We start from the raw sequence: 27385 nt of genomic DNA, 5'->3' as shown, positions 1-27385 counted from the left end.
GTATAATGAGTTATTACGAGTCAGTTTAAAACCAGGCTGTGGTGGCAAACATCTTTAATCCCAGCACTTGGGAGGCAGAGGCAGGCGGATCTCTGTGAGTTAGAGGTCAGCCTGGTCTGCAAGAGCTAGCTTCATGACAGCTAGGGCTGTTACATATAGAAACTCTGTCTCAAAAAACAAGAACAAAAAAGTGTTAGTTTAGAGCTTCAGAGATGCTTTGGAACATTCTACTTTCACTTAATTTTGTAACCTTGTTTCTTTTTATAGCTCAGGTCTGGACTACCTCCCCAGGGTTGAGAAAGCAGGAGACATTTTAAGGTTCACATCCCGTGTCTTCCCTCGGCAACCAGTAAAGCAGCCAGCAGAGCAGCCACCATGATGATTCTAGCATGTTCTTGAGTCCTTGAGTGCACATGACCAGTCTTCAATGAGAAGTGTCACATCTATCTGCAACCAGCCTTGTTAGCCTTGACTCCTGATGCTTTATGTGTGTTGCTCCATGTGTTTATGTGCCTACTTGAACTCCTGGCTGTGAAGTTGGACTTTATCTAAGGAAGCACTGGCAATAACTCTAACTGCAGCACGCCAGCCTGTTATCCCATCCTCCGGAAGTGGTCCTGCTCGCCAACACCACAGAATCAAGACGGAGCACCATGGTGGAGAAGGGTTCAGACCACTCCTCGGACAAGTCCCCATCCACCCCAGAGCAGGGTGTGCAACGCAGTTGCTCTTCACAATCTGTTTGAAGAGGTGGCAAAAATTCCAAGAAAAGTCAGAGTTGGTACAGTGTGTTAAGCCCCACTTACGAACAGTGAAATGAAGACTTCAGAAAGCTCTTTAATCAACTTCCAGACATGGAGCGCCTCATTGTTGATTACTCATGTGCACTCCAAAGAGACATTCTTTTTCAGGGCTGACGACTCTACCTCTCATAAAAGTGGATCTGCTTCTACAGCAACATCTTCTGATGGGAAACTTTGCTGAGAGTCTGTTTGAAAGATATCTGCGCCATGACTAAAGAGAAAACAGCTCGCTTCATTCTCAATGCCATCCAAGTCTGTACTGATTCAGAAAAGCACTGTCTTACTTCATCTGGGGCACGGAAAAGACATACATGGTGATGCTGCAGCTCTGACAGAATGCTCTCCATGAAAAGAGAGCATCTTCCTATGCTCCAAGGAGCTCTGGCACTTTGTCTACCAAATGAGCTGGGTCTCACCAGTGACAGTGAGGAAAATGTGCCTCCAGATGATGACTTCAACAAGGTGGGCTACTGTGAAGAGACTGCTGTAGAAGAGAATGAAGTGAATGGCAGCTCCTCCAAAAGCAGCATAGACACCAAGCCTGACACCAGCCCACAGCTACCCAAGAAGTCCATCACCAACAGCACACTGACCTCTATGTGAAACAGTGAAACCCCTGTCTTGTTTGATTGCTCGCTGCTGGAGGAAGATGTGATGGAGGGTGATGGGTCCCATACACCATCAGCCACTACACCCTCACCTACGTGGCTCGGAACAAGAGTAGACTCAGGGTTTCCACAGAGCTCCACTATCGAAAACAACCCTGGGGCTTTGTAAAAACTTTCATTGAGAAGAACTTCTGAAATGGATTGGGGGACTACTTCTGCCATTTAGAGTCTGAGATAACCAAAACAGAGAGTACCTACCTGGCTGAGATGTACAGTCACCCAAGGAGAAGGACAATAATAAGTCTTTAGCAGTACGGAGGAGGAAGGGCCCCTATGCCCACCTGCGGGTACCTGGAAGAAGTGATGAGCCCCGTTACTACACCTACTGAAGATGTGGGCCACAGGATCAAGCATGTGGCAGGTTCCATGCAAACACGGCATATCACTGAGGACACTCCTAATGGTTTTCACCTGCAAAGTGTGTCCCAGTTGCTGCTGGTTATCAGCTGTGTTCTGGTGCTGCTGGTCATCCTTAACATGATGCTCTTTTGCAAGCTGTGGATGCTGCAATACACCTCACAGACCATCCCTGCCTGGTAGGGTCTCAGGCTCCAGGAAAAGTTACCCCAGTTACAGACAAAATGGGCCCAGCTATTAGAATCCCAACAAAATTACCATGATACTGAGCTCCAGAAAGTGGAGGGAGATCATTAAATCCTCAGTGATGGTCCTGGACCAGATGAAGGACTCACTCATCAACCTTCAGAATGGCATCAGGTCCCGAGACTTCATATCTGAAAGTGACAAGAAGAGGAACCGGTATCATTGACAAGGCAGGAGCAGGGGTGGTTGCAAGAGGCCTGTGCAGTACATGTACATAAACCATATATATATGATCAGTTTAATACTGTGCCATGATGGAGGAAGGTCATTGGTTAAAAATAAAGAGACTGCCTTGGCCCATTTTATTGGTTAGAACATAGGTGGGTGGAGTAAACAGAACAGAATGCTGGGAGGAAGAGGAAGTGAGCTCAGAGACGCCATGCTCCCCTCTCCGGGGCAGGCACGATAGCTCTGCTCTCTGAGGCAGATGCGATTCAGCTCTGACCCAGGATGGACGTAGGCTAGAATCTTCCTGGTAAGCGCACCTTGGGGTGCTACACACATTATTAGAAATGGGCTAGTCCAGGTGCGAGAGTTAGCTGAGAAGAGGCTAGATATAATGGGCCAAGCAGTGTTTAAAAGAATACAATTTGTGTGTTGTTATTTCGTGGTATAAGCTAGCCGATGGTGGGAGCCGGGCGGGACGAAAAGCAGGCCCGCAGCTCCCACAACAGTACCCATTTAGCAAGAGTAAATAGGCAGCACAAATTTGACTTGGTGGGTTATTTTTAAAAAGCAAATGAAAGGATGTGAAGTTGGGAGATTAGGGTGTGTGTGGGAGGAGTTAGGAGGAGGAATAGATTTTGAAGATAATTCATTCATTCATTTCACATTTTATGTATGAAGCATTCCTGACTCTGAAATGATTTCTTGAGTTCAGTGTCTCAGAACTAGAATAATTGACTTGGTAGCATGAAAAGTCATTTACAAGTGAAGTGTGATGAGGCAGATCTTCATTTGATGCTAGAAATGTCTTCCATAAATCTAGGTTATTAAAACAATGATTCTCATACTATTTAGGCAATTTCCAAATGAGATGGTCATAAAATTGTTATGAAATATTAAAGTCTATTCTCTGTTGATGATAGTGATGCAAATATGTGAGTCACATGATCATCAAAATGGATAAATGTTGAATATGTAAATATTTCTTCATATTATATGTAAACAGATTACTTGCTTTAATTTTTCTAAGTCTTTTTTAATGAGGAGAGACATCCTTTGTATTTAGGAGTGTGATATTCATCTTTTTACATTTGTTTTAGGATGAAGAATCTGTATAATATGCATTCCTAGATTCAGCTCTTGTTTTAGGGTTTCTATTGCTGTGACAAAACACCATTACCAAAAGAAAGTTGAGGAGAAAAAGGATTTGTTTGGTTTGTACGTCTATATAACATCATGTTCCATTACTGAAGAAAGTCAGGACAAGAACTCAAACATGACAGGAACCTTGAAGGCAGGAGCTGATACAGAGGGCATGGGGGAGGTGCTGCTTATTGCTGTCCAGTAGAGAAGTAATCAACAGTTCTCTTATAATAGCAGAAAAAGGAGAGAATACATATAGATACAGTTTCAAAAGATCAAAGTGGCAATTTTAAAGCATTGGTCATGTTTTGTCTTTAGTAACCTCTACATCATTAATATAAATAAATATGAGACTATTACTTGGTAAATTGAAGACACTTCTGGTGAACTTGAGTTCTTGTCCCTTCTTTGCTCAGGTTGAGTTATTGTAAGTTATTTCCATGGCAACTTCTGCCTAGGCCTTCACTCTAGAGAGCTTGCTCTGATGAAAGCCAAACTTGCTGTGAGGCAACCTCATTGATGGGCTTTTAGGAAAGGCGAGGAACTCATTAAACCCCATTGCCTCTTCTCTTCTCCTATTTTATAGTCGTCCAGAAACAAGCACTCAATCACCATACTAATTTTTGTAGGCTGGTTCATTTTTGTCAACTTGACACAGACTAGAATCACCTGGGAAGAGGAAACCTTGGCTGAGGAACTGCCATTGTCATATTGACCTGTGAACAAGCCTATGGGGGACATTTTCTTGGTTACTGATTAATGTGGGCAGGCCTGGCCCACTGTGAGCAGTGCCATTCCTGGGTAACAGTCCTGGATTGTTTAAGAAAATAAGCTGGTTAGGTCATGAGGAGCAAGCCAGTAAGCAGTTTCTACATTAGTCTCTGCCTCACTTCCTGCCTTGAATTCTTGACTTCACTTTCCTCATTAATAGGCTATAAGCTAGAAATCAAATAAGCCTTTTCTTCCCCCAAGCTGTTTTTGGTCAGTATTTTCTCATAGCAACAGAGAAGCAAACCAGGATACTAATGAAACACAAGATATTTAGGGTGATGTCAGGAATGGTTAGTAGCTGGTTAGGTCTAGAACAGCCACATTAAGAAGCTTGATATAGAAGTATATGTTGCCCACTCCTCAGGCAGACTGTTACCAACTATTGTATTTTAAAACATTCACAGAAGGACTGGAAAGATAGCCCAGCAGTTAAGAGTACTTATTACTCTTACAGAGGACCCATGTTTGGCAGCTTACAGCTAATTACCTGTTTTTCCAACTCTGTGGATATCTGACCACTCCGATCTCTGTAGGCACTGGCACTCAAATGCACATACCCACATGCACACACACATAATTAACAGATAAATCTAAAACATTCACAGAAATTCTTGACTAGTGCATATACTGAAATGGAGTCTATTTTCTGGCCCTTGATGACTTGCTTCTAAAGAACAGAATGTGGAAGTGACACTGAGTAACTCTTAACACTGGATTGTAAAAGGCGATGCAACTTCTCCCAGGTTCTTTCTCCTTTTGCAGGCCTTGGGGTCCTGCAAATTTCATGAAAGAAGTGTGACTGCCTGAAGGCTGCCATGGTAGAGAGGCCACATAGAGGTGGAAAGACTTGCTCAAGGAGCTCTTGCTGTCTGCCCAAGCTTTGTGAGACTTTGTAGCTGTATTAATTATTTTTCTGTCGCTGTGTTAAAAAAATGATGAATGACAACTTAAGAGTTTATTTTGGCTTATAGTCTTAGAGGGAGAATAGTCCATGATGGTAGAGTATGGCAGCAGATAGTAGACATAGTGGCAGGAGTGAGAGCTCATATCTTGAACAGTAAACATAAAGTAGAGAGGGCAAGCTGCAAGGAAGGTAATGCCTTAAGCTCTTAAAGCCCTTCCCCAGTGATGGTTCCTCTATCAAGTAAATACCAACTCCCCAAACAGTGCCACCACCTGGAGACCAAGTATTCATATCTCAAGATTATAGGGTACGTTGTTAATTCGAACCAAACTAACACCAACTACCAGGATTATGAGTTCATATTCTCTTTCCATTTGACGAATCTGCTAGACCAGGGAGTTTTTCTTCTATATCCTACCCAACACATGTATTTGTTGATTAAAAAGGAGATCCAGAAGGCCTTTTCTGCTTGTCTGTTTGGTTTGGTTTGAGTTTGAGTTTCAGTTTTTGAGACAATGTCTAGTTATATAACACTGTTGGGCCTAAAACTCATAATATTCCTGCATTAGCCTCTCTAGTAAGATTGTAGGCATTAGCAATCACATCTGGTAGGAGTCTAGGTCTCTTTGATTTATTGAAAATGGCCTAAAAGAGTTAGCTGGGTGATGTAGGCAGAGACTGCTCATTCATTTCCTGGCCACTTAGACCCAAAATAATCACACAGAAACTATATTATTACAACACTGTTGGCCTATTAGCTCATGTTTCTTATTGGCTAGCTCTTATATGTTAAGTTAACCCGTTTCTTTTAATCTGTGTATCGCCACATGGTTGTGACCTACTGGTAAGTTTCCATCTGGCATCCGGTGTCTGTCTACTGCAGTGGCTACATGGCTTCTTTCTGACTCTGCCTGATCTCACCTTTTCTATCTGCTTGGAATTCCTGCCTTGCCCCATTCTGTGCTTCAATAGACCCAAAACAACTTCTTTATTAACCAGTGGTATTTACAGCATACAGAAGCATCACTTCCCATTTTCTGTCGAAATAAAAAGGAAGGTTTTAACTTTAACATGTCAAGATTACATACAACAAAACAGTTAACAAGCAAGAATCATAGTTACAAAATTATGTCCATTTATATTTGGGAAATTAAGGAAAATGCTTTATCATTTATCTTTGTGAGTCTAAAGTTTTATATCTAATCTATCTTTTATTATAACTAAAGAAAATTATAGTTACAACTATCTATTTTTCAACTCCATCAAAGACTTCAGAAGGATACAATATTATCTAAGTAAATAAGAAGTGCATTGTAAGCAACTTCCAAAACTCTAGAATTGACAGAGACATCTCACTACCTGGACAGTCACCCAAAGCTCTATATCATTGCAGCATCCATCTTCAGCCTACAGGCCCATAGTATCTAGCAGACTTTTTCACGAAGTAGGAAATTTAAAGATCAGTTGCTTTCTTCTGTGTACTGCAAATGTCTGCTTGTCTGTTTGGTTTGGTTTGGTTTGAGTTTCAGTTTTTGAGACTCTTTCCTGAAGCAGGAATCCTGAAGGACTGTCTCACCTTCTGTAAGCAACTCCAGCAGTCATTTTTCTATGGGTCCTGTAAGTACAGTCAAGCAGTTCAAACAAAAGCAGTTTCTTGCCCAAATGGCTAACAAACTGTAAAGAACCTCTTTGATGCCCATCAGTCTCTTGAGGTAGATTGGTGCTGCCAGGAGCAGATGAGTCTCTGTCATGAATAATCCTAAGTTCTTAAAATATTTTAAATGCCGTATTCTGTTAGTCTTTGAAGGGTTTGAAAAATACCTATTTAACTGAAATATATCTCTATATATCTAGAAATCTAACTAACATGACTACAAGCTTGACTATTATAGAGGATTATCTATTAACCTATATATCTTAATTATGCATTACATTTTGAAATGAGCTGCACAAACACAATACCTTAATCAAGAGCAGAAATATACATACAATAAAATTGACCTTAAATTTGTATCAATATACCAAGATCCATTACAATGCAAAGTATTCATCTCTATATCATTTCCCCCTTTAAATGTAAACATTAAGGAAATTTGGGCATTGTTCTCTCCAAACTGCTTCCTGCTTTTTGTTAGGCAAAGTACTTTTGGAGTTCATGGAGATCTTTCAAGGGTTCTTGGTCCATCAAACCACATTAGTTTGGAAGAAATCCACAGGTTCTCATCTTCTGTGGAAACAAAAGTAGAACCTCTTTTCCAAAGCGACATATTCTTAGACTCAATTGTTGAAGTCAACATATCTTTAAAATATATGTTGGTTTAACTTAGTAGTTCCCAGAATCAAATGTTACTCTGTAGTCAAAAAATTCAAAGAAAACATAATAATATACAAAATCCAGACTCTCTGTGTATATTCCATCTTTATGAGGCTTATTTTTCTTACTTTATTACTTTTTCTACAAGTTTAATATTTAATATTTATTTTATTATCTTTACTCCCCAATTCCAGGTATGCAGTAGGTCTATCTTGTGCCATTAAGCAGTTTATACAATGCTGATTACAAACCCCATTCAAGTGCTCAGCACCCTGAAAGATCCAGAGTTCATGCTGACAGCACGAACTAGGAAGCTGCCATTTTTTTATGTTGAGTCAGTAAGCCTTCTCTTGGAGGAGCCAAGCCTCTGCTCACTGCCAGCAAGCAGAACTCTTCCAAAACAAAAATGCAGCTGCCAAGAAGCTGCATTTGGCTCCTGTTTTTGTGGGTCTTTAAAAAAAAACAAAAACAAAAAAAACTTTTTTAGGCTTTATGTGGATATACATTGTGGAACATTGGGCATCATTTTGTAGATGGAGGCTGCTCCTTCATTTTCCAGCCTCCAAGACCTGAAATAATCACACAGAATCTGTATTATTACAACACTTTTTGGCCTATTGTCTCATGCTTCTTATTGGATAGCTCTTATATCTTAAATTGATCCATTTCTATTAATCTGTGTATCGCTACATGGTTGTGACATACCAATAAGGTTCCCTCTGATATTGGGTGTCTGTTTCTTGTGGTGGCCACACAGCTTCTCTCTGACTCTACACTCTCTCCTCTTCTATCTGCTTGAAATTCTTGTCTTGGCCTATTCTGCACTACAATAGGCCCCGAGTAGTTTCTTTATTAATCAATGGTATTCACAGCATACAGAGGGGAATCCTACATCAGGGTGAGAACTTACAAACAAATGTATGCTTAGAATCTTGCAAAAGGGCAATGTGATGAGCATAAGTAAAGCAGTATATCTGCTATTACAAAATTATATTTTAGGTAATTTAAGCATATAAAATATATCTGAACAAAACCAGGTAAACATCGAAAAGAAAATGTTGACTTAGTTTGCTGGTACTGTAACAAAAAAAATCTAGGAAAATTAATCTATAAAGTGAAAAGTTTTATTTTAGTTCATTGTTTTGAAGATTTCAAGATAGAGCTGATATGGCTAATGGATACAAAAGAGAGGAAGAGGTTGGGGGTCCCACAATCCTCTCAAGAGTACACCTCTAGTGACTTAAGTACCTCCTCACTAGACACTACATCTGAATGGTTCTGTTACCTCCCAATAGTGCCACCCTGGGGACTAAGATTTTTAGCATGTGGGCTTGGGAACTGTCCAACATCCAAATTTTAACAGTACTAGAAATACCTAAATAAATGTTAAAAATCTCTCCTAATTTATTCATAGACAACTTCCTCAGTTTTTACTAAGAGACTTTTTTCACAGCACTAAATTCGAGTTTTTGAATTTGCAAATAATTTTCTCAGCATTATAACATTTTTAGTCATGTTATTTCCCAGTCCATGGGAGATTAAATTAGCAAATAAGCAAAGAGAGGAGATATTTATTTGGAATGGTTTTTAGAAATCAACAGAGTGACAGCAGTAGAAAAAGTGTTTGAAAATGTGTCTTAGCTTTATCTAACTACTTGATACACCCTATAGTCACTCAGAAAGGACTCTCAATTAAAGTATTTCCAGCTCATATTGGCTTGTGAACATGCCTGTGAGAAATTATTTTTGAGTTGATATAGGAGGGCCCAGTCCACTGTGGGTGGTTTCATCCATAAGTAGTTGGCCCTGGGTTACAGAAGAAGGCTAACTAAGTATGATCCTGCTAGTGAACCACAAAGTAGTATTCTTCCATGGTTTCTGGTTCAAGCTCCTTTCCTTATTTCCTTTAATAATTAAGTATATAACCTTCCTTCCCCTAAGTTTCTTTCTATTACAGTGTTTTATCACAGCAACAGAGATAGAGCTAAACAAAGTATAAGTCCAAAAAGCAGGCATATAATTGGAAATTAAGAGATGTACAGGCTTATGGTTCTCTTTTCATAATGGTAAATAGCTTTACAGACCTAAATAGTCCCAGAGAATATTTAATTAGGCAAGTCAGTGATTCCTCAACCCACTCCCCAATCTGTGGGGATACACTTTAAGACAATTACAGAATACCAGTAAGCATGGCAATACTAGGCCAGGTACATTCTATTTTCTCTGCAGCATTGACACACAATACAAGAATTGATCCTGTCTTCTCTTGTGTTTTTTATTTTTAAGATTTAAAAAATTATGTGTATGAATATTTTGTATATATATACATATGTGCACCACATGTGTGTACCTAATGCCTTCAGAGGACAGGAGAGGGTATCAAGATTCCTTGGAAGTAGAGCTGTATACCATCACGTGGGCCCTAGAAACAGAACATGGTTTCTTTGCAAGAGCAGCAAGTGCTGTTAACCACTGAGCTATCTCTCTAGCCTGCTTCGGATGTTTTATATTCTAGATCCTCTTCTTTTGTGTACTGGGGCCATTATTTAGGAAAAGAAGAGCTATTTCAGTGCAAGCAAACACTGCAGTGCCATGATAGTCAATCTGATATGTAAGATAGTGCATACAATGTGGCTACACAGAAAAAAGAAATGGTTCCTGTTTTGACAGGAATGGAGCAGGGTGGCACAAAATTACCTTATAGTATGTTCTGTCTCCTTAAGTTCGTGAGGAAAGAATTTATTTAGCGTATACTTCCAGGTCACAGTACATCATTGAAGAAAGTTAGGACAGGAACAAATACAGGAACTTGAAGGAGAAACCACGGAAGAATTCAACTTTCTGGATCACTCACAGACTTGTTCATACCTAGCTTCCTGGTACATCTCAAGATCAGCTGCCTAGTCAGGTGCTCAATTAACTATCAAAACAACACCTACAGTCATGCCTGTGCACATGCCTGTGCCCATCTGGAAATTTTTCAATTGAGACTTCCTTTTCAGCTCCCTCTAAAGTTTTCCAAGTTGCAGGGCATGGTTCTCAGAGTCACATGCAGTTGAAAACTCACCAGTTAATCTATGAGCTTGTGTTATATTTTCAACAATGATGAAATGTAAGTGGAAGAAATGTGAAAACCAAAAGCACAGACAAGGAGGGACCAGCAAAATCATTAGCTTTATTCAGGGTAAATCTTATAGCAGAACAGAAAAAAAAAGTGCTTCCAGCTCTATTTTTGGAGAGACAACAGAGAAAATGGTCTACTGAGAGCATGCTTTGACACGTATGTTAGTTACTTTTCTAATTGCTGTGATAAAATATCTGCAAAGGAGCATATGAAGGGATTATTCTGACTCCTGGCTTGTGGGTCCAGTACACTGAGGCAGTGAAGACATGGTGGAGCCCATGTGGTGAGAATGTGTGTCTAAGCAGACCAGGAAACAGAGAGAGGAGCATCCCAGTGCTCTGCTCCTCCTTCCCTCTTTCTCTTTCCTATTCAGCCCATGAGATCATATCACTCACATTCAGGGCAAGTCTTCCCTCACAAACATTCTCAGAAGTGTGTCTCCTAAGTGAGTCCAAATCTAATCAGACTGAGAATGAATGTTATCCATCACAGCACTTAAATAGACAAATTCAATTATCTACAAAACATCATGTGGAAATATTTTCTCATAAGTCAGTGAAGTGAAAATTGCTATTTCTGACTTTTCATATGAAATGACTGCGTAAGTGTTCATCAGTATGTCTCAAAGTGTATATTTATGCTTTCAAAGTGACTATAGGATTAACTACTTATTACTTTTGTACAGCATTCCTATTTTCTGCTGAATATAAAACTACTTTCTCTTATGACATGCTTCTCTGACCATAAGTTTGGAGTGAATTGTCATCTTCTTACAATTCTTACCTCCTTGGCCATAATGATAGACCAGAGGTAGCATCTGACCATATTGGCTCTACCTTTGGTCACAGTGGTAGGACTCAGCTGGGATGAACTTGTGACCTAAGACAGCCGTATGTCTTTCAGGATAATGAATAGAGGAAAAAAGGCACTTTCTAATTAAGTGGGGAAAGTAAGTAGATATGATGCCTATAGCTGCCAGGGTTGCAAAGTGCTCTTAGCTTCTGGGGAAGAGCTACTTTGCATCTCATAATCTTTCCAACAGGAAGTCTGCTGTGAAACATTCTCTCTTAGAAATGGCTTCATAAACAAGACAGGAAACATGACAATATCCACAGACATGTTAACATGGAAGGGGAAAATTTCATGGGATCCCAGTTCTAGACAAAAAACTTTAGGCAACTAATGACTGCTTGGAGAGGAAAAATTAGCCTCTCCTAAGAATGAGTCCTTTTATTGGTTATCCAATACGAAGTGATCAGACATGAAACCATACAAATACAGACAACCAAAATGGACTTTGCAAGTTGTGTTCTTGTATTTGTGCATCCATATACACACATGTGTGCATGTATATATACATATGTATATATACATATATAACAATAATTATCAAAGAAAAAGAGGCTATTGCATTAAGAAGGAGGGGCATGGGAGGGATGGAGGGAGGAAAAGGAAAGGGAAAACAATATAATTATATTTTAATTAAAAATGTATTTTCTTTTTAGCCAGAAGATAGTGGCATACATCTTTAATCCCAGCACTTGGAAGGCAAAGGCAGGCAGATCTCCATGAGTTCAAGGCCATCATGGTTTACAAAACAATTTCCAGGAGAGCCAGGACTGTTACACACACACACACACACACCCTGTATTGAAAAAACAAAAAACAAAAATATCTATTTTTAAAACTGTCTGGGAGCATTCTGGGAACATGCCATAGATGCAGAGAAACACAGGGGAGAGATCCAGAGGTAGTCTGTAGTTTTTGAGGAATGTCACTGTGATCTTTGAGATCCCTGTACCTATCCTGTGTTTTACTTCAGTAATTCCTGATTTTTTTTTTTTATTTTGGATTTTTCAAGACAAGGTTTCTCCGTAGCTTTTGGTGCCTGTCCTGGAACTAGCTCTTGTAGACCAGGCTGGCCTAGAACTCACAGAGATCCGCCTGTCTCTGCCTCCCGAGTGCTGGGATTAAAGGCGTGAGCCACCACCACCCGGCTTCCTGATTTTTTCAAAACAATATTTTTGCCACAAAATATTACATAACAAATTAATATACAATAATCTCTTAATTATAAGTACTCTTCACACCGTCTTTTCAATGGCCCTTCCAATTGACTTTCCACTGCCTTGATCTAAACTAGTCCTGTGGAATTCAGGGAACCGGGGACTTTGTGAGGCTCCAAGTTGGTCACTGTAGTACTCGGAGTCTTATACAGACACCAGGAGGAGAAAACAGAAGCGATCTTGTTTGTGCAGTTAATGAGCAGCTGCTATCTCTCAGGCCACAGGACAGGAAGTAAATGCTGCTGCCTAACAGAGGAGGAAAAGACCTTGAAGACTGGAGCAGCCTGCCCTATCAGATTTCCTTTTCTGAGTAATTCAAACCAAATTCTCAGCCTTACTTCCCCAGCCCCCTAAAACCTGAAAGTCCACTAATTGTGACTCATTCAACTCACGGAAAACACGGAGGGCAGTGACCGAGGCATTCTTTGAGCCACTGCCTCTGAATTCAAGAGGCATCTTAAGTTTCTCCTGTTTACTTACCTCTTTAATTAGTGATTTTTACTGTGTATGTGCGCATTTATGTGGTGTGTGTCTGCGCGCGTGTGTGCATGTGTGTACATGTTCATGTGTGTATGTGGTGTGAGCATGCATGTTTAGGTCTTGGAGGCCGAAACTGGTGTCTTCCTGGATCCTTTCCTACTTTATATATTAAGGCCAGATTTCTCACCTGAGTCCAAAGCTTATCAATTTGGCTAGTTCTGCTAATCAGCTCCTGAGCACTAAAATGGGGCTCAGGATCTGAACCCAGTCCTCGTGCTTGTGTGAGGCTGGTGCACTACTCATTGAGCAACCTTCTCAAACTCTAAAATCTTTCCTTTTAGCCACCATTGTTACTTCCTTTTGACCAGATGAGGGGAAAAGGGTCATTGTTTATATGGTAGCACTTTTCACAAATGATGTAGGGAATGAACTCTAATAAATTGTAGAGTACCGATGTCGTTTGATTAAGAACGCCTCCCATAGGTCCATACATTTGAATGCTTGATTCCCAGTTGGCGAACAATTAGGAAGGATTAGGAGGTGTGGCCTTGTTAGAGGAGGTATGTCACTGGGGGTGGGTTGGTTTTGAGGTTTCAAAAGTCCAGTCTCTCTCTCTCTCTACCTGCTGCCTGCAAACCAGAATGTAAGCCCCAAACTACTGCTCCTGTGTCATGCTTTGCTGCCTGCCTCCCACCACACTCCTCATTATGCATTCATACACTAATTCTCCAAAGCTGCAAACAAGCCCCCCCCCCCCCCCCACACACACACACACACTTTCTTTTACAAGTTCCCTTGGTCACGGTATCTCTTCACAGCAGTAGACCAATAGCAAAGAGCCACACACTATTTTACGTTCTTGATGGGAACTACTTTATTCAGTCTTCCTAACTAACAGGGAGAGTCCCTACGAGTATTTCTGGTTTAGAGATAAGTCAATTGCGATTAGGAGAGTTTAAGGAACTTGAAATAGAGCTGGGAATGGTAGAACACCCCTAAAATCTCAGCACTCAGGAGGCTAAGGTAGGAGGTTCATGAGTTTGAGATCAGCATGGGTTACATAGAAAGAGACTGTAATCCTCAACAGAATCTTTCCCTTCACTTAGGGCTCTAGAAGCCCTTCAAGGACATTATTGAACATGAGAGAGTCAGTGGAGATCTAAAGGGAGAATGGTTCTGAAGCCTCCAAACTTGCAGCTGGGGTCTGAAGTGAAGGCCGATTTATGAAACTGTTTCCAATGGCTAGCACAAATGTGAACTCCTCTACTTGGTTGCAAAGTCTAGTGCAGTCTAGGCCATTTGACAAGTTGTGTCCTTAACTTCAAATTTGGATAATCGTGTTTAGGAACCATGGGACAAGAGTACTGAATGGATGGGATGTCTTTCACTAACAAAGACAACAAATACCACAGCATCTGACTCCTTGAAGCATATAGGTGACTGCTATTTCACAATAAGCCTATGAGTAAGTATTACTATCCCATTTTGTAGATGAAGAAAACAAGATATAGAGAAGTTAAATGATCAGATGATCTCCCAGATCTGCCTAAATTGCAGACAGGATTTTTGGCTTCAGAGACTTTTGTCTTAGATTTGATGTCTCACTGCTTTTGGGTCTATCTGCCAATCCATTATCAAATGTCTTTGTGTATATGCTGCTAAATTTTCTTGGCTAGTCTTCATGCATTTAGAATTTGTGTATGAGTGTTTGTAGCAGTAATTGGCTACATTTTTCCTGCCCTGTATTCTCATTACTCATAATTGATATCGAGATTATATTAACATCATAAAATGAACTGGGTAAGTTTTTTTCAAGCTTATTAATCATATTGCCTGATTATATGTTCTTATTGAAATTCTGTGGTATTTATTTCACACAAACGTGTGAAAGCTCTGTAATAGAATTGTCTTTGGTATACTTTTATATTATGTTAACATAAAGAAGAATATAAAGTAAACTTCAAGATAAAGTGAAGCAAATGAACCTAACTATCTACCAAATCAGTAATAGTATTCACAGAGTAGTTCATTTAAGTGACTTGGGTAAGACAGTCTAATATAAATTTGTAGTGGAATATTCTATAAAGATATAAAACACTATGAAAATCTTAAATTTCTAAACTAGCAGACAAAACAAAATTTTAGGATGAGAGACACAAAGAAGAAAATATGACAAATACATTTTATAAAATTTAAATTATGTTTTAAAAGGAAGTTCAAAGTATTGTGCAATTGAGGAATTTTTAATGTGGATAATATAGTTGCTTTTTATACAGAAATTATAATTAGGTTTCTTATATGCAGTAATAGCATTATGATTACAGAATAAAATGTCCTCATTCTTGAGAGACAGAATTCAAACTATCTGGGATCATAGTAGATTTCATTTCACATGCTTCAGCATCTGTATGTATAGATACCGTGAATGCATCAAAATCTGAACAGTTCTTGAATCTATTTGGTGATCTATACGAATATTATACTCTTCTTTCTACTTTCACATTTTTTTGCAAAATTCAAAGTAAAAGTAAGAAGAAAAGAATTTTCCACAAAGAAGTAGAGTTTTTTACTCATATGTTCAGTCAGAGAAATTTTTAAGCAACCAAACCGACTTTTATTTAGGTACCTGTGATGGACAGAATTCTAAAAATGGCTCTCTGAAGTGTTTATATCCTAGTCCCAGACACCATGGCTGTGATATCTCTCCCCTGAATTATGTTATATTGCCCAGTTAAGCTTAAGAAAGTAAGCCTAACCTAATCATGAGAGTCTTATTTAAAAGTGAAATTTTATGGTTTATGGTTTGTGGCAAAAGAAGCCATAAAGACTGGAGGAACAAGGATTGCTGCATTGATGCTAGATTTGAAGCTGAGAGAAAGGGAGTTCATAAGAACAAAAATTAGCCTTTACCCCGGAAAGACAAACACTGTCTCTCTCATCCATAGATCCTAAGCTTGAAACTTTAGATCTATGTATTTAATTTGGAGTACCTGCAGAGGCCAGGAACTAGAAAGTGGTCATGGCAATGGAAAGAAGCCTCTACAATGAGGGGGTAGGTTGTAGAACACACATGATCTGAAATTAGAGAAGAGATGCTAGAATTGGAAGGTTTAAACAGGTTTAGGAGAGAGCAGAGGGTGAGCGAGAGAAGGGTTAACCAAAATTAAGAAGTATAAATTGACAAGAAAACCTACTAATTTGTAACTTAATAGTAAATTCTAGTTTAAATGAAAGTATTCAGAGCAATGGGCTGTTAAATAAAACTCAGTGTCAGGTATATGATACCTTCCTATTATTAGTTATTAGTCTGGAAGGCCTCTGGGACACTCAGAACAATATGGGCTAGTGCCTTTGATCTTGGTTGCCCATTAGAACTAGATGGTAATACCCTGTTGTTGACAGAATGATGTAGTTTAGCTTCTGAGATCAACAAATCAAGCTGGAATTGAGTTAGAAGCTTCTTTTGTGCTGCTTAGCTTACATAGTACCAGAAGGTGATAGGCAGGCTTCTGGGGAGAAAAAGTAGACAGTTCTTACCCAATGTGAATCTTGCAAGCTGAACATTGACCTGCTATGCAAGATGTGCCCACTGGGTAATAGGGGCATTACTTTTATAGGAATAACCAATTGCTTTCTGGTTGGATTTGAGGCCCACTCAACAGTAATAAGTTTATTCTTGGTATCATAAACCTTGTCAAAAGCCCATAAGCTTTGGAAGGAGATTTTACCGTACTTGCTAAATGGATGTGGTATGAAACTTTCCACTATATATTTATATTTATACTCATAGATTAGTGCTGCTCTTAGCCTTCATTAGAGAAGTTTCTGGGAATAGTGGGCAGCCACTATTGCAGAGACTCACATATAGTCAAAAGGTTGAGAGTAAGTGCCTGCTGAATACTCAGCTCTAAATGGGACATCTACATTGCCTGGTCCAGGGCTCAGGGTATGTCTTGGAAGACGGAGTGAAGTAAAACCAGAGGCTGAAGAGAAGAACTGTGAAATGTCTTCTGGCCATGACAAAGTCATTCTACTCACCTGTGCCAAGCCTGACTACCTGACTTCGCTTCCTGGGGCCCACGCGGTAGAAGGCGAGAACTGACTCCTTTGAACTCTGCACATTTGCATACACACATACACACACAAACACACACACACACCAAAGCAAAAAGACATGCAAGTAAGATGAGGAATTGTTGGGAAGCAGAAAATGGTTCAGTGGTAAAAGGAGGGGGATAAGAGATAATGGGTATATACATATACATGTATATATATAATTGTCAAATAATAAACATTTTTAAAAAGAAATTAGGTCTTTGATAAAAAAATAGTAAATAAATAAGAAAATCAGTACTATAAACACGGGAATAAATTCTTCCAATAATTTCAATATGCTTGAAAAAGAATTTGTATGTGTACATGCGTGTGTGCCTGTGTGTGTGTGTGTGCATGTGTGTACGTGTGTGTGTGTTTGTGTGCATGTGTGTGTGTGTGTTAGTGCACATGCATGTGGAAGTAAGAAGACAACCTGAGGTAGTTTTTCTCTCAAGAATTTTCTACTTTGTTTTCTGAAACAGGCTCTCTCTCTGGGACCTGGGACTTGCTAATTAGGTTAATCTGGCTGACTAGACAGTCCCACAAACCCACCTGTAGATTAGAAGATCTCCTGAGTAAATTGGGAGCATGGGGACCTTGGGGGGAGGGTTGAAGAGGGGAGGGAAGAGAGAGAGAGGGGAGCAGAGAAAATTGTAGAGATCAATAAAAATCAATAAAAAAGAAAAAAATAGCAAAAATGTAGGTTCCTTGACAATACTGACCAAACTGAGAAACTTTTGTCTAGACTGGCTAAGAAGGAGGAGAGATGAACTACTGATCTCCTGCTTTTGCCTCTCAAGTGCTGAGATCACAGGTGTGTATTTCTATCCCCAAATTTAAGTACTATTTTTTTTAAAACATGCTTTGAAAAATTGTGTCAAGTCCTGGTCTGTTCTTGTCTACCAGAAGTGAGTGAACTATCCATTTCACTTACAGGACAGCGTGTGTCATATGGCAGATAATACAATGTACAGAAGATCAACATTTGGGAAACAGGAAATGTTTTTGAAATCTTCTGCCTATCTTAGGTTTTCTGCCCATCTTAAGATGACCAGGTAAATATAAGCTCGTAGAAGAAATGTCAGACAGAGGAAAAATGATAAAATACCACACCAGCAGTTCTCCAAAAACTGAGAAACTGGGATTAGCTTGACAAACGAGATTCAGCAAATCAGTCACCTGGCCAAGACCCTTGACTGGCAAGCCCCTTACTCATGTGCCTTGGCCAGGGTGTACATCAACTGCAGAGGCTATAGTTAATGAAGAGCAGAGGCAGACACATCATGGTCACTGGGTTGGGGACTATTCCTCTAAAAACTGGCATGGCCACCCCTCTCTCCAATCCCTAGATAAGCCAGGAGAAGGAAGTCAGATCTCAAGAAACAAATTGGGTTTTGGCATTTATTTTTATAAACACAGATTTCCTTCCAGTTAATGATGGTGAATTTAGTTGCAGGTGCTAGGTCAATACTGTGTCGATTCCTCCCATGTCCTCTAGAATATTTTCTCTCAAGCTAAAAGGTACCCAAGATCCACACAGACCTCAGCCTGGCTTAGGAGCACATATAAATCTTTCTCGTTCATCTTCTAGTAACACTAAAGATAACAATATTTTATTTATTCATTTATTTTTGAGTGTGCATCTTTGTGAGTATGTTCATGTAGATAGAAGGTGCACATATATTTGGAGACCAGAAGTTGATGTCAGGTGTCTTCCCTCAATTGCTCTTCACTTTACTTTTTTAGACAGAATTTCTCTCGGAACCAGGAACTGGAACTCACCAATTCAACTAGATTGGCTAAACCAGCATGCCTTAGAGACCCTCCTGCCTCTACTTCCAAATGTTGCATTGTGGGTGTGTGCCATTGTTCCTGTTTTCTCACATTGGTTCTGGGAATTGGAATTTCGATCTTTATGTTTGCCTGTACTTCAGAGGCTCAGACTCCCCCCGCCCCAGCTCTAAGAATGTAGCATTTGAAGTATTAGAATTGCTGAGTCTACCTATGCACAGAAAGAGAAGAGGATGTTAATAAAGAACTTTATAAAGCAAAGCTTGCTTAGATATCATAGCAAGTTTGGAGAATGACTTTCTCTTATTTGGCAAGTAAAGGAAAGTGTTGTTTAATTTGTTTTTTTTTTAAATCAAGAATTTTTAAAATTTAAAAATTCAAGGGTCTGGCCCAGGCGGAGATGGCACACACCTTTGATCCCAGCACTCAGGAGGCAAAGGCAAGTGGATCTCTGTGAGTTTGAGGCCAGCCTGATCTACAGAGCGAGTTCTAGGACAGCCAGGGCTACACAGAGAGACACTGTCTTGAAAAAACAAACAAACAAAAAACCATGGACATATTAAAAACACAGTTTGAGACTACATTTCACAAAGGAAAATATTTTTATTTGGCTTGTTTAGCATTAATTTTCTTAAAGAGGTTCTCAAAATGTACTGTCAATCTGTTGGCTAGAATGTGCTATAACATAGATAATTGACGGTAGCCTACAAATATTGTTATTTCTTAAATATTTCAGTAATTTTCGTGTGATGAAATATGCTATAGTAGGACATTTAAACCAAATTAGTAGGTATGTGTTCATGAGTTTGCTTGTTTGCTTGATCCATCTGCTATGGGCTTTTTGTAGGACAATATATCTTTTTTTCAAATATTTTAATCAGTGATGAGGTCCACTGTCCTGTTCATAGAGAGATAACCTCTGGATTCCCAGTTCTAGAATGGTGGACTAGGGAATTTGGCCCAATGACTCACGCAGAAAAAGTGTTTGCAAAGACATTAGAGCACTATTTTAGATTTGTGTAGGATTTAGGAATGAGGACATCCAGGAAGCTATTTCCCCCCCTGGGCACTTAAACTTATTCTGACAGGGAAACTGAGAGGGCAAACTAAGGAACCTGTCGAACTAAGAACTAAGGAACTAAGGAAAGGAAGGAGACCTTGGCACATTCTCCCAAAGGACTATATCCTCTAACTGGAAATAGACTCTCAAGCTATAATCGATACACCTGGGATCGTGGTAATTATAGAATTTAGTCAAGTAAATCCCTGTGTTCTAGTACTTCTATTTGTCCAGACACCATACTGAAACAAACAAAAGTCACATTTGGAGGAAGACAGCACTCATGTATTAAATTATTTCTGTGAACAAGTCTGAAAATACAATGCTCAACATTCAATGAAAAAATAATCAGACACATGAAAATGAAAGACACCAGAAATTAAAAAAAAAAAAGAAACAGACTCACTGGGTACAAAATACTGGAATTATGAGATTCAGACTTTAAAATACCATAATTATCCAACCTTCTATGTACATAGATAAAAAATGAATCAAAACTTGACAGTCCTGGGTGCAGTAGTGCACACCTGTAATCCCAGAAATGTGGCAGGGGATGGTACAGAGGCAGGAGGTGTAGGTGTTCAAGGTCATCCTTGGATATGCAGTGAGTTTGAGGCCAACCAGGACTACATAAAACCTTATATCGAAACAATGACAGCAAAAAGGCAAAACCCAAACCAACCAGCTATACAAACAAAAGCCTCAAACAAAATTTCAGTAGAGAATTGATAACCATTTTAAAAATATAAATATGAAATATAAATTTTAGAGTTAAAAATGCAACTCTAATTAAGACTGTAGTGGCAAAGTAGAATTAGTTGATATGGAACACACAAAAATATAATGTAAAACTATTGCCATTGCCTTTGGTTACTACTACATGGTAAGGCCCCATTGCTGAAGACACTATATACTTTGTAAGGCATAGAAATGACTCTCAAATGAACTTGGACTCTTCCTTCTTATTAGCTAGTTTTCATCAGAAGGTACTACATGAGTTGTTGGTGAATGTTATGTGACAAGACTTGTCCTGGGGTGTTGTAACACACTTGTCTACTAGTACCCCAGAAAGGGAGATCATAGCAGACTTAAATATGGTTCCCACCTGAAAGCAGCTCCGCTCTGAGGGCGAGACCTCACTGAAGCAAGCTTTGTAGCTCTAAAGGGAAAAGCTTCCCCAATGGAGATGATGCAACTCTGAGGGAAAGCCATCCTGCCAGTCTGGAGCCAAGAAATACCACAAAGTCACACTCCACAGCACAAGAGCTTTCTTGGGAGAGACACAGAAGGGTGGCTGCCTCTGCTCAGGCAAGAAGCAGCAAGGAACTGAGCAGAAGGCAGACTTCTTGGGGGGCTCTTGGAGGGGTCAGAGCTTTCCAGGGTAGCATGGAATTGGTGGGATTATGGTGGCCTGGTTTTGTGGCAAAGTCAGGGATTGATGGGATTCTTTTTCTTGGCTTGGGGTCAAGTCAGGGTCAGTATTTTCTTTCCTTGGCCCTTTTACCCTAACACAGTGATTGGTGGGATTTCATGTGCAGAGATTAAGGGCTTTCATGCTCAGGGATTGGTGGGTTTGTAAATTTTCAAACCCAGAAGCAGACTCTGACATTTTGTCTTATACTGCCAAAATCCAACTTGGTGAGACAATGAATTTTATTGGGATTACTTTTTAAAATATGTGTGAGGAGTTCCAGGAGCAGAAATGGCTCAAATACTGCTGCATTACCAAAGCCCGCTCCAGCACTTGTGACAGTCTATAGAAAGCTGGAAACCTGGAGCACACTGCACAACCTGCAGGCAGCTCAGCAAGCTCTGACTTTCCAGGCAGATCAGTTGATTTAAGCCTCTTCCAGCCCAGTTGGTATTTGTTTCTTCTAGGCAGTTCTGCTAGTCTCTGCTTTTTCCTGGCAGCTGGGCTTGTTTGAAAGTGACTTTCAGCAGTCTTTACTTTTTATATACTCTAGGTGTGGAAGGGGGCTAGGGAATCTGGTCAGGTTGAGGGATTTCCTGAAGCTATTTTGAGCTGTTTACTTCCTGTCGTAATGCGTTTCCATGGAAGAAGGAATGTTTCAATCTCTGAATGTTTCAATCTCAGAGGAAACTTCTACAAAAACAGGGAAAATATTAACTGTCTTACCCAGCCAGGGTAGGACCCTGTAGGCAGCAAGTCATCTCTGACAAGCTGCTGCTGCTGCGGTAGTGACTGACTGTTAAGCCATGCCAAACAGCTTCCTAACAGGGCCTGAGGTCTGCTCCTCAGGACAGAATTCATGCCTGGTGCTGAGAGTCAGTCACTCTTTATGAGTGTGGTCACATATGGGCATGTGCATATCGTCCACACTAAGTGGATTTAGTGGGTTACTATTACAAAGGAGAAAGGCATGAAGTTAGGAGATGGATGTGTATAGAGGGACCTAGGAGGATTAGAGGTGGCAAATGAGGGTTAATATGATCATACTTCAATGAATACATATATTAAATTAAAAAATAATGTATATGTATCTATAATCTCTATATGAAATATGAAATTGTGTTAAGTATGGTAAACCATAATTTTCTTTTTTTTCCACAGGCATATAAACTATTTATTAACAGCAAAGGCCCAGAGACTCATTTCTTCTTGGATACACCCACAGTGCGGCCCCGGAGGCCAGTGGTCTTGGTGTGCTGGCCTCGGACAAGAAGGCCCCAGAAGTGGCACAGCCCTCTATGGGCCCGAATCTTCTTCAGTCGCTCCAGGTCCTCACGCAGCTTGTTGTTCAGGCCGTTGGCCAGAACCTGGCTGTACTTCCCGTCCTTTACATCCTTCTGTCTGTTCAAGAACCAGTCTGGGATCTTGTACTGCCAGGGATTCTGCATGATGGTGATCACACGCTCCACCTCGTCCTCCGTGAGCTCTCCAGCCCTCTTGGTGAGGTCAATGTCCTCTTTCCTCAACACCACATGAGCGTATCTCCGCCCCACACCCTTAATGGCAGTGATGGCAAAGGCTATTTTCCGCCGCCCATCGATGTTGGTGTTGAGTACTCGCAGGATGTGCTGGAACTTCTCAGGGATCATGAGAGACATGGCGGCGGCACAATCGGCGGCGTGTAGGCCTCCCGTGGAAGAGCTAAACCATAATTTTCAAAAATTAAAATAAAAATATAAATGTGAAGGAATAATGTATCAAGTATTTATTCACTTTATTAATTAGGGCACTGGTGACATGGTATAGCTGAATGAAAGAACAATTAATAAACTGAGTATTTTAAATCCTTCATGAAAAATAACTTGAGAATCAGGTCTGTGTAAGATATAAAACTGATTAATGAAACAGAGCAATAAAATCATGGCTTTTGGGGTTATCTTTTCTACCAGACAGAAATAATCTACAAGTAAATATATAACCTCACAGTGCCTGAGCTCTAATTAGATAGCAAATAACCAAGTCAAATACAGGAACAGTCTTCCAAAGTATCAAATAATTTGATGGTACAATGTTCTCAGTATGACTTTGAAAGAACATGCCCCCCTTCCTTTTGCCTTGTTTATGTTTTAGGTACTGTTTCTAACAAGTAGTTGCTGATTATATAAATCTGCTGTATATCAAAGTATTGGTCAGTGTCCTATTAAAAGGTCAAAGTTAGGCCAGAACATGTAACTGAGGAGCATTAATAAACAAATTCCTTCATAGGTGTGGACAGAGATGTGGACTAATGACAGAGGGGATCCCTGAGGTCCAAAGTGAGGGAGGTCAGAAAAGGAACAAACAAATCCTAAATTACCTTCGTTTTGTACTGTAGCCTTTCGCTAATACTTCCTATTGGCTCACCCCAACTGGCTTCGGAGGAAGAGAGACTGCTGATGTTACCCATAAAGATCAGTCTATTTGGGCACAGAACAAGTATGATAAGAACAAAATGAGAAGTAAGTAGAAGACAGTGAACTCAGCCTGTACAACAGGTGTGTTTTATGAACTGTATTCTTTCTCACACCAAGGTAAATGCTGGACCCCTACACCTTTACACCCTACTACCAAATGCTGCTTTATTTGAAGATAGTCTTTACTGAAGCAATTGAGGTCAAGTGCAATCATTATGGTAGATCTTGAATGAATGCAACTGGGATCTTTATTTTTTAAAAAAGGGAAACTTAGAGGGCCTTCTGGGACAAATCCCTGCCTACAGCCCTTTGAAGGAACCAACTCTATAGCTACCTGGAATCCCAGCCTCAGAACTCTTGGCAATAAATTTGTTTATTTATTTGGTAAATAATGTCTTGAAACATGGTCCCACTGCATAACACCAGCTATCCTAGAACCTGCTGTGTAGTCCAGGCTGGCCTCAAACTCACAGAGATCTGCCTGACTCTGCCTCCTGAGTATCTGGATTAAAGTGTGTATCATCATTCCCAACATTAATAAATAATGTTTTTATTGCTTAAGTTATACAGTTTATGACACCTTGTTACGACAACCTTAGCAGACTAACACAGGTAGATAAATAATACTTGGGGCCAGTGAGATGTGTGGGTAAAGGCACCTGTTACCAAACCTGATGACTTGCCTTTGATTCCTGAGACCTATAGTGTGGCTAGAGAGAACCAGTCTCCCTTGAGCTGTCCTCTGATATCCACACATGCTACAGCATGCACTCACCCACACATATAGACACATATGTACACACAAAATGAACAAAAATCCCCACAGGAAGGAGGACTCATGCCACAATATCGAGCACTTTCTGTATGAGCTGGTATTATGGTGATTTCTGTTTTGAATTGTTCTTTATTTCCTAGTTTATATATCCCTAGATCAGAAAAACCATAGTTTTCCTAAAATTTATTCTTATTTTATGTATACAAATGTTTACTTGCATACTTGTAAAGTGTACCATGCACATGTCTGTTACCCTTAGAGACCAGAGGAGGGTGTTGGATGTCTTGGAACTGGAGTGACATGCATGGTTTTAGAAACTAAACTGAATCTTCTGCAAGAGCAGTATGTACCATTGACCACTGAGCTGTTTTGCTGGCCTCCTAACAAAGTTTTTTACAAAAGAAACTTCAAGGCAATAGTAGGGGAAAAACACTTGGGCATATTAAAGAGTGTAAATAACAGAGAGAATAAAGCTCATTGTTAAAACAGAGGGCCAGTGGATAGGTTATTTGTATTTCAATGACATTTTTCATTGTCTCACACTGAATTCTGAGCTCTCTGTTCCAATAATTTCATAGGTCTAGTTTTTTGTCTTTCTCTCCAAAGCTGCTGTCTTATTTGTATGCAACTTAGGACTTAGTTCCCCATCCTAACCCCTCAATATTTAACAAGAAACCAAAGTTTAGTATATAAGACTACTTTAATTAAAAGTATGTCCTCTACTTAAGAGTCAGGAACATTGTGGGAGAGGAGGTCAAAAGATTGAAAGAGTCATAGGACCAAGAAATCTGCTGTGAGATTGTGTCTCCTAGAAATGACAGAGAAGTTTCTTTACCCATGATATGTCAACAATATGGCTGTCTAAACAAGACCTGAACTCGTACAACACCAATAGGCATGCTTACCTGGAAGGGAGAAATCTCATGGGGCCTTATCCTTAGACAAAGAACAACAGGCAACTAAGAGAGTGCGAGAAATAGTCCTCCTCATGGATGAGCCCCATAATTGATTATCCAATATCAAGAGGTCAGCCTTAAGACCACATCCACATGTGTAACACTAAACAAGCTGAACAGGGTTTATTTATATATTCATGTATATATAGATGTGTATGTATGTATATACATATGTATGTAACAATAACAATGAAAGAAAAAGAGACCATGAGTTTGAGAGGGAACATGAGGTAAGGGTACACAGAAAATGTCAGGAAGAGGAAAGGGTAGGTGAAAAAGATGTAATTATCATTTAATTAAAAACAAAAATAGATTTTCATTAACTAGAAGAATTAAAGACAACACAAATATGGTGAATTCAGGAAATACTTGTTAAGTGACCAAATGATGTGAGTTTTAAGGGATCTTGCATAGTAAAATTAAGGTCCTGCTAGGGTTTGAGTATGTTACTCCCAAAAGGCATGTGTTGGGAAATTCATCTATAATGCAATAGTGTTCAAAGGTAAGGGATAATGAGAGGTAATTAGGCCATGAGGGACATCACTGAAGTCAGTCTCTTATAAAAGCTGAGTTTGGCCCCCTTTGTGTCTCTCTTTTTATTTCTCTTTATCCTTTCCCCATGGGATAATACAATAAATCTCTTGCCAGATTCTGGCCACTTTCTAGTCTCCAAAATTGTAAGCCAATCAATTTATCATTTTTTAAATAAAGTGCCTAGCCTGTGGTATTCTGTTATATAATAAGAGTACCTAATTTATAGGTTTTTACTCATATTTAAAAAATAAATCTAAATGGCCTTCAGTCCACTGTTTCTATTCCTCAAATGTGATTTTTTTTCTAGCTATTCCTGTTTCTCTTTATTATAACTTGAGGAACTCAGTCTTAGGTAGATCCCAGAAGATGACTTCACACCATCCCTTTGTATTCCACTAGTTCTGTCTTTAGCCTTTCTGAGACTTGAATTTCTTTAAAAGGGGCATCCCCCAGGCATGACAAGGCTATTGCTTTCTTGGAATAACAACAGAGAAGCTATGATTATCCAAACAAGGCCCTCACAAGACTGGGTCCACTGATATTCCCTTGTGGGTTCTACAGGGTACCACATGTCACATCTCAAGAGATCCCTGCACTGTGTCCTACCCCTCCTGGAGGATGTATAAGTAGTTAATGATTGCTGAGGATAGTTGGTGTGGTCACATACACACCACTTCTTTGATGATATAGCCACCCATAAGTTGCCCATGCTCCTGTCAGTAACTCCAGTAAACCCACTGTTTCATGAAAGTAGCCCCTAGTGACATAATTTCTTTGGTGTGTTCTTGTCCTACCTGAGGCAAACAGATGCTTATTCATGTCTCCCTAGGAAAATAAATAAATGTGACACTTGCCTTGCTCCCTGACTCACTTCTCTGATGTCAGTAACCAGGTGGCTTGTTTAAGCTGAAAGTATGACTTGAGTGACCTTGGAAAACCAGATGAGGCAAAGAGTTCAGTCCCAACATATGAAATTAAGTTATGACACCCTCTTCTTCCCCTTTCTTTTTCCCTCCCTCCCTCCCTCCTTCTTTTCTTCATTCCTCCCTTCCTTTCTAAACAAGCACCGAAGAAATGAACTGCCCTTGATCTTGACAAATGAGGGATCCATGAGGTTCAGGGGGAGGAGAAAAACATGTAATCTGATGTACTTGCTTACAACTAACACTGCCCCTTATTCACTCCTGTGGCTTCAACCCAGTGCCTTCCCTCTGTATAACAACCACAGGAGAGTTAAAGCCCCAGTCATTTTTGCCACATTGGTTTCTA

General features: G+C 39.8%; 1 protein-coding gene and 1 pseudogene across 1 annotated transcript; one reads left to right on the top strand and one right to left on the bottom strand.

Moving 5' to 3' along the window:
• The first annotated feature begins 350 nt into the window (after window positions 1-350).
• Window positions 351-2240, top strand: LOC121441041 (annotated as a pseudogene).
• Window positions 2241-22554: 20314 nt separating this feature from the next.
• LOC121441049 (40S ribosomal protein S18-like) lies at window positions 22555-23096 on the bottom strand. The gene has a single exon (XM_041642187.1). The coding sequence runs from the start codon at window positions 23054-23056 to the stop codon at window positions 22598-22600; it is 459 nt and encodes a 152-aa protein (XP_041498121.1). The 5' UTR covers window positions 23057-23096; the 3' UTR covers window positions 22555-22597.
• Window positions 23097-27385: the final 4289 nt, after the last annotated feature.

Source organism: Microtus oregoni, unplaced genomic scaffold, assembly GCF_018167655.1.
Source record: "Microtus oregoni isolate MIOR12 unplaced genomic scaffold, Mior012 000073F_000, whole genome shotgun sequence".
Classification (NCBI taxonomy): domain Eukaryota; kingdom Metazoa; phylum Chordata; class Mammalia; order Rodentia; family Cricetidae; genus Microtus; species Microtus oregoni.
This window is presented reverse-complemented; position numbering and strand designations above follow the sequence as displayed.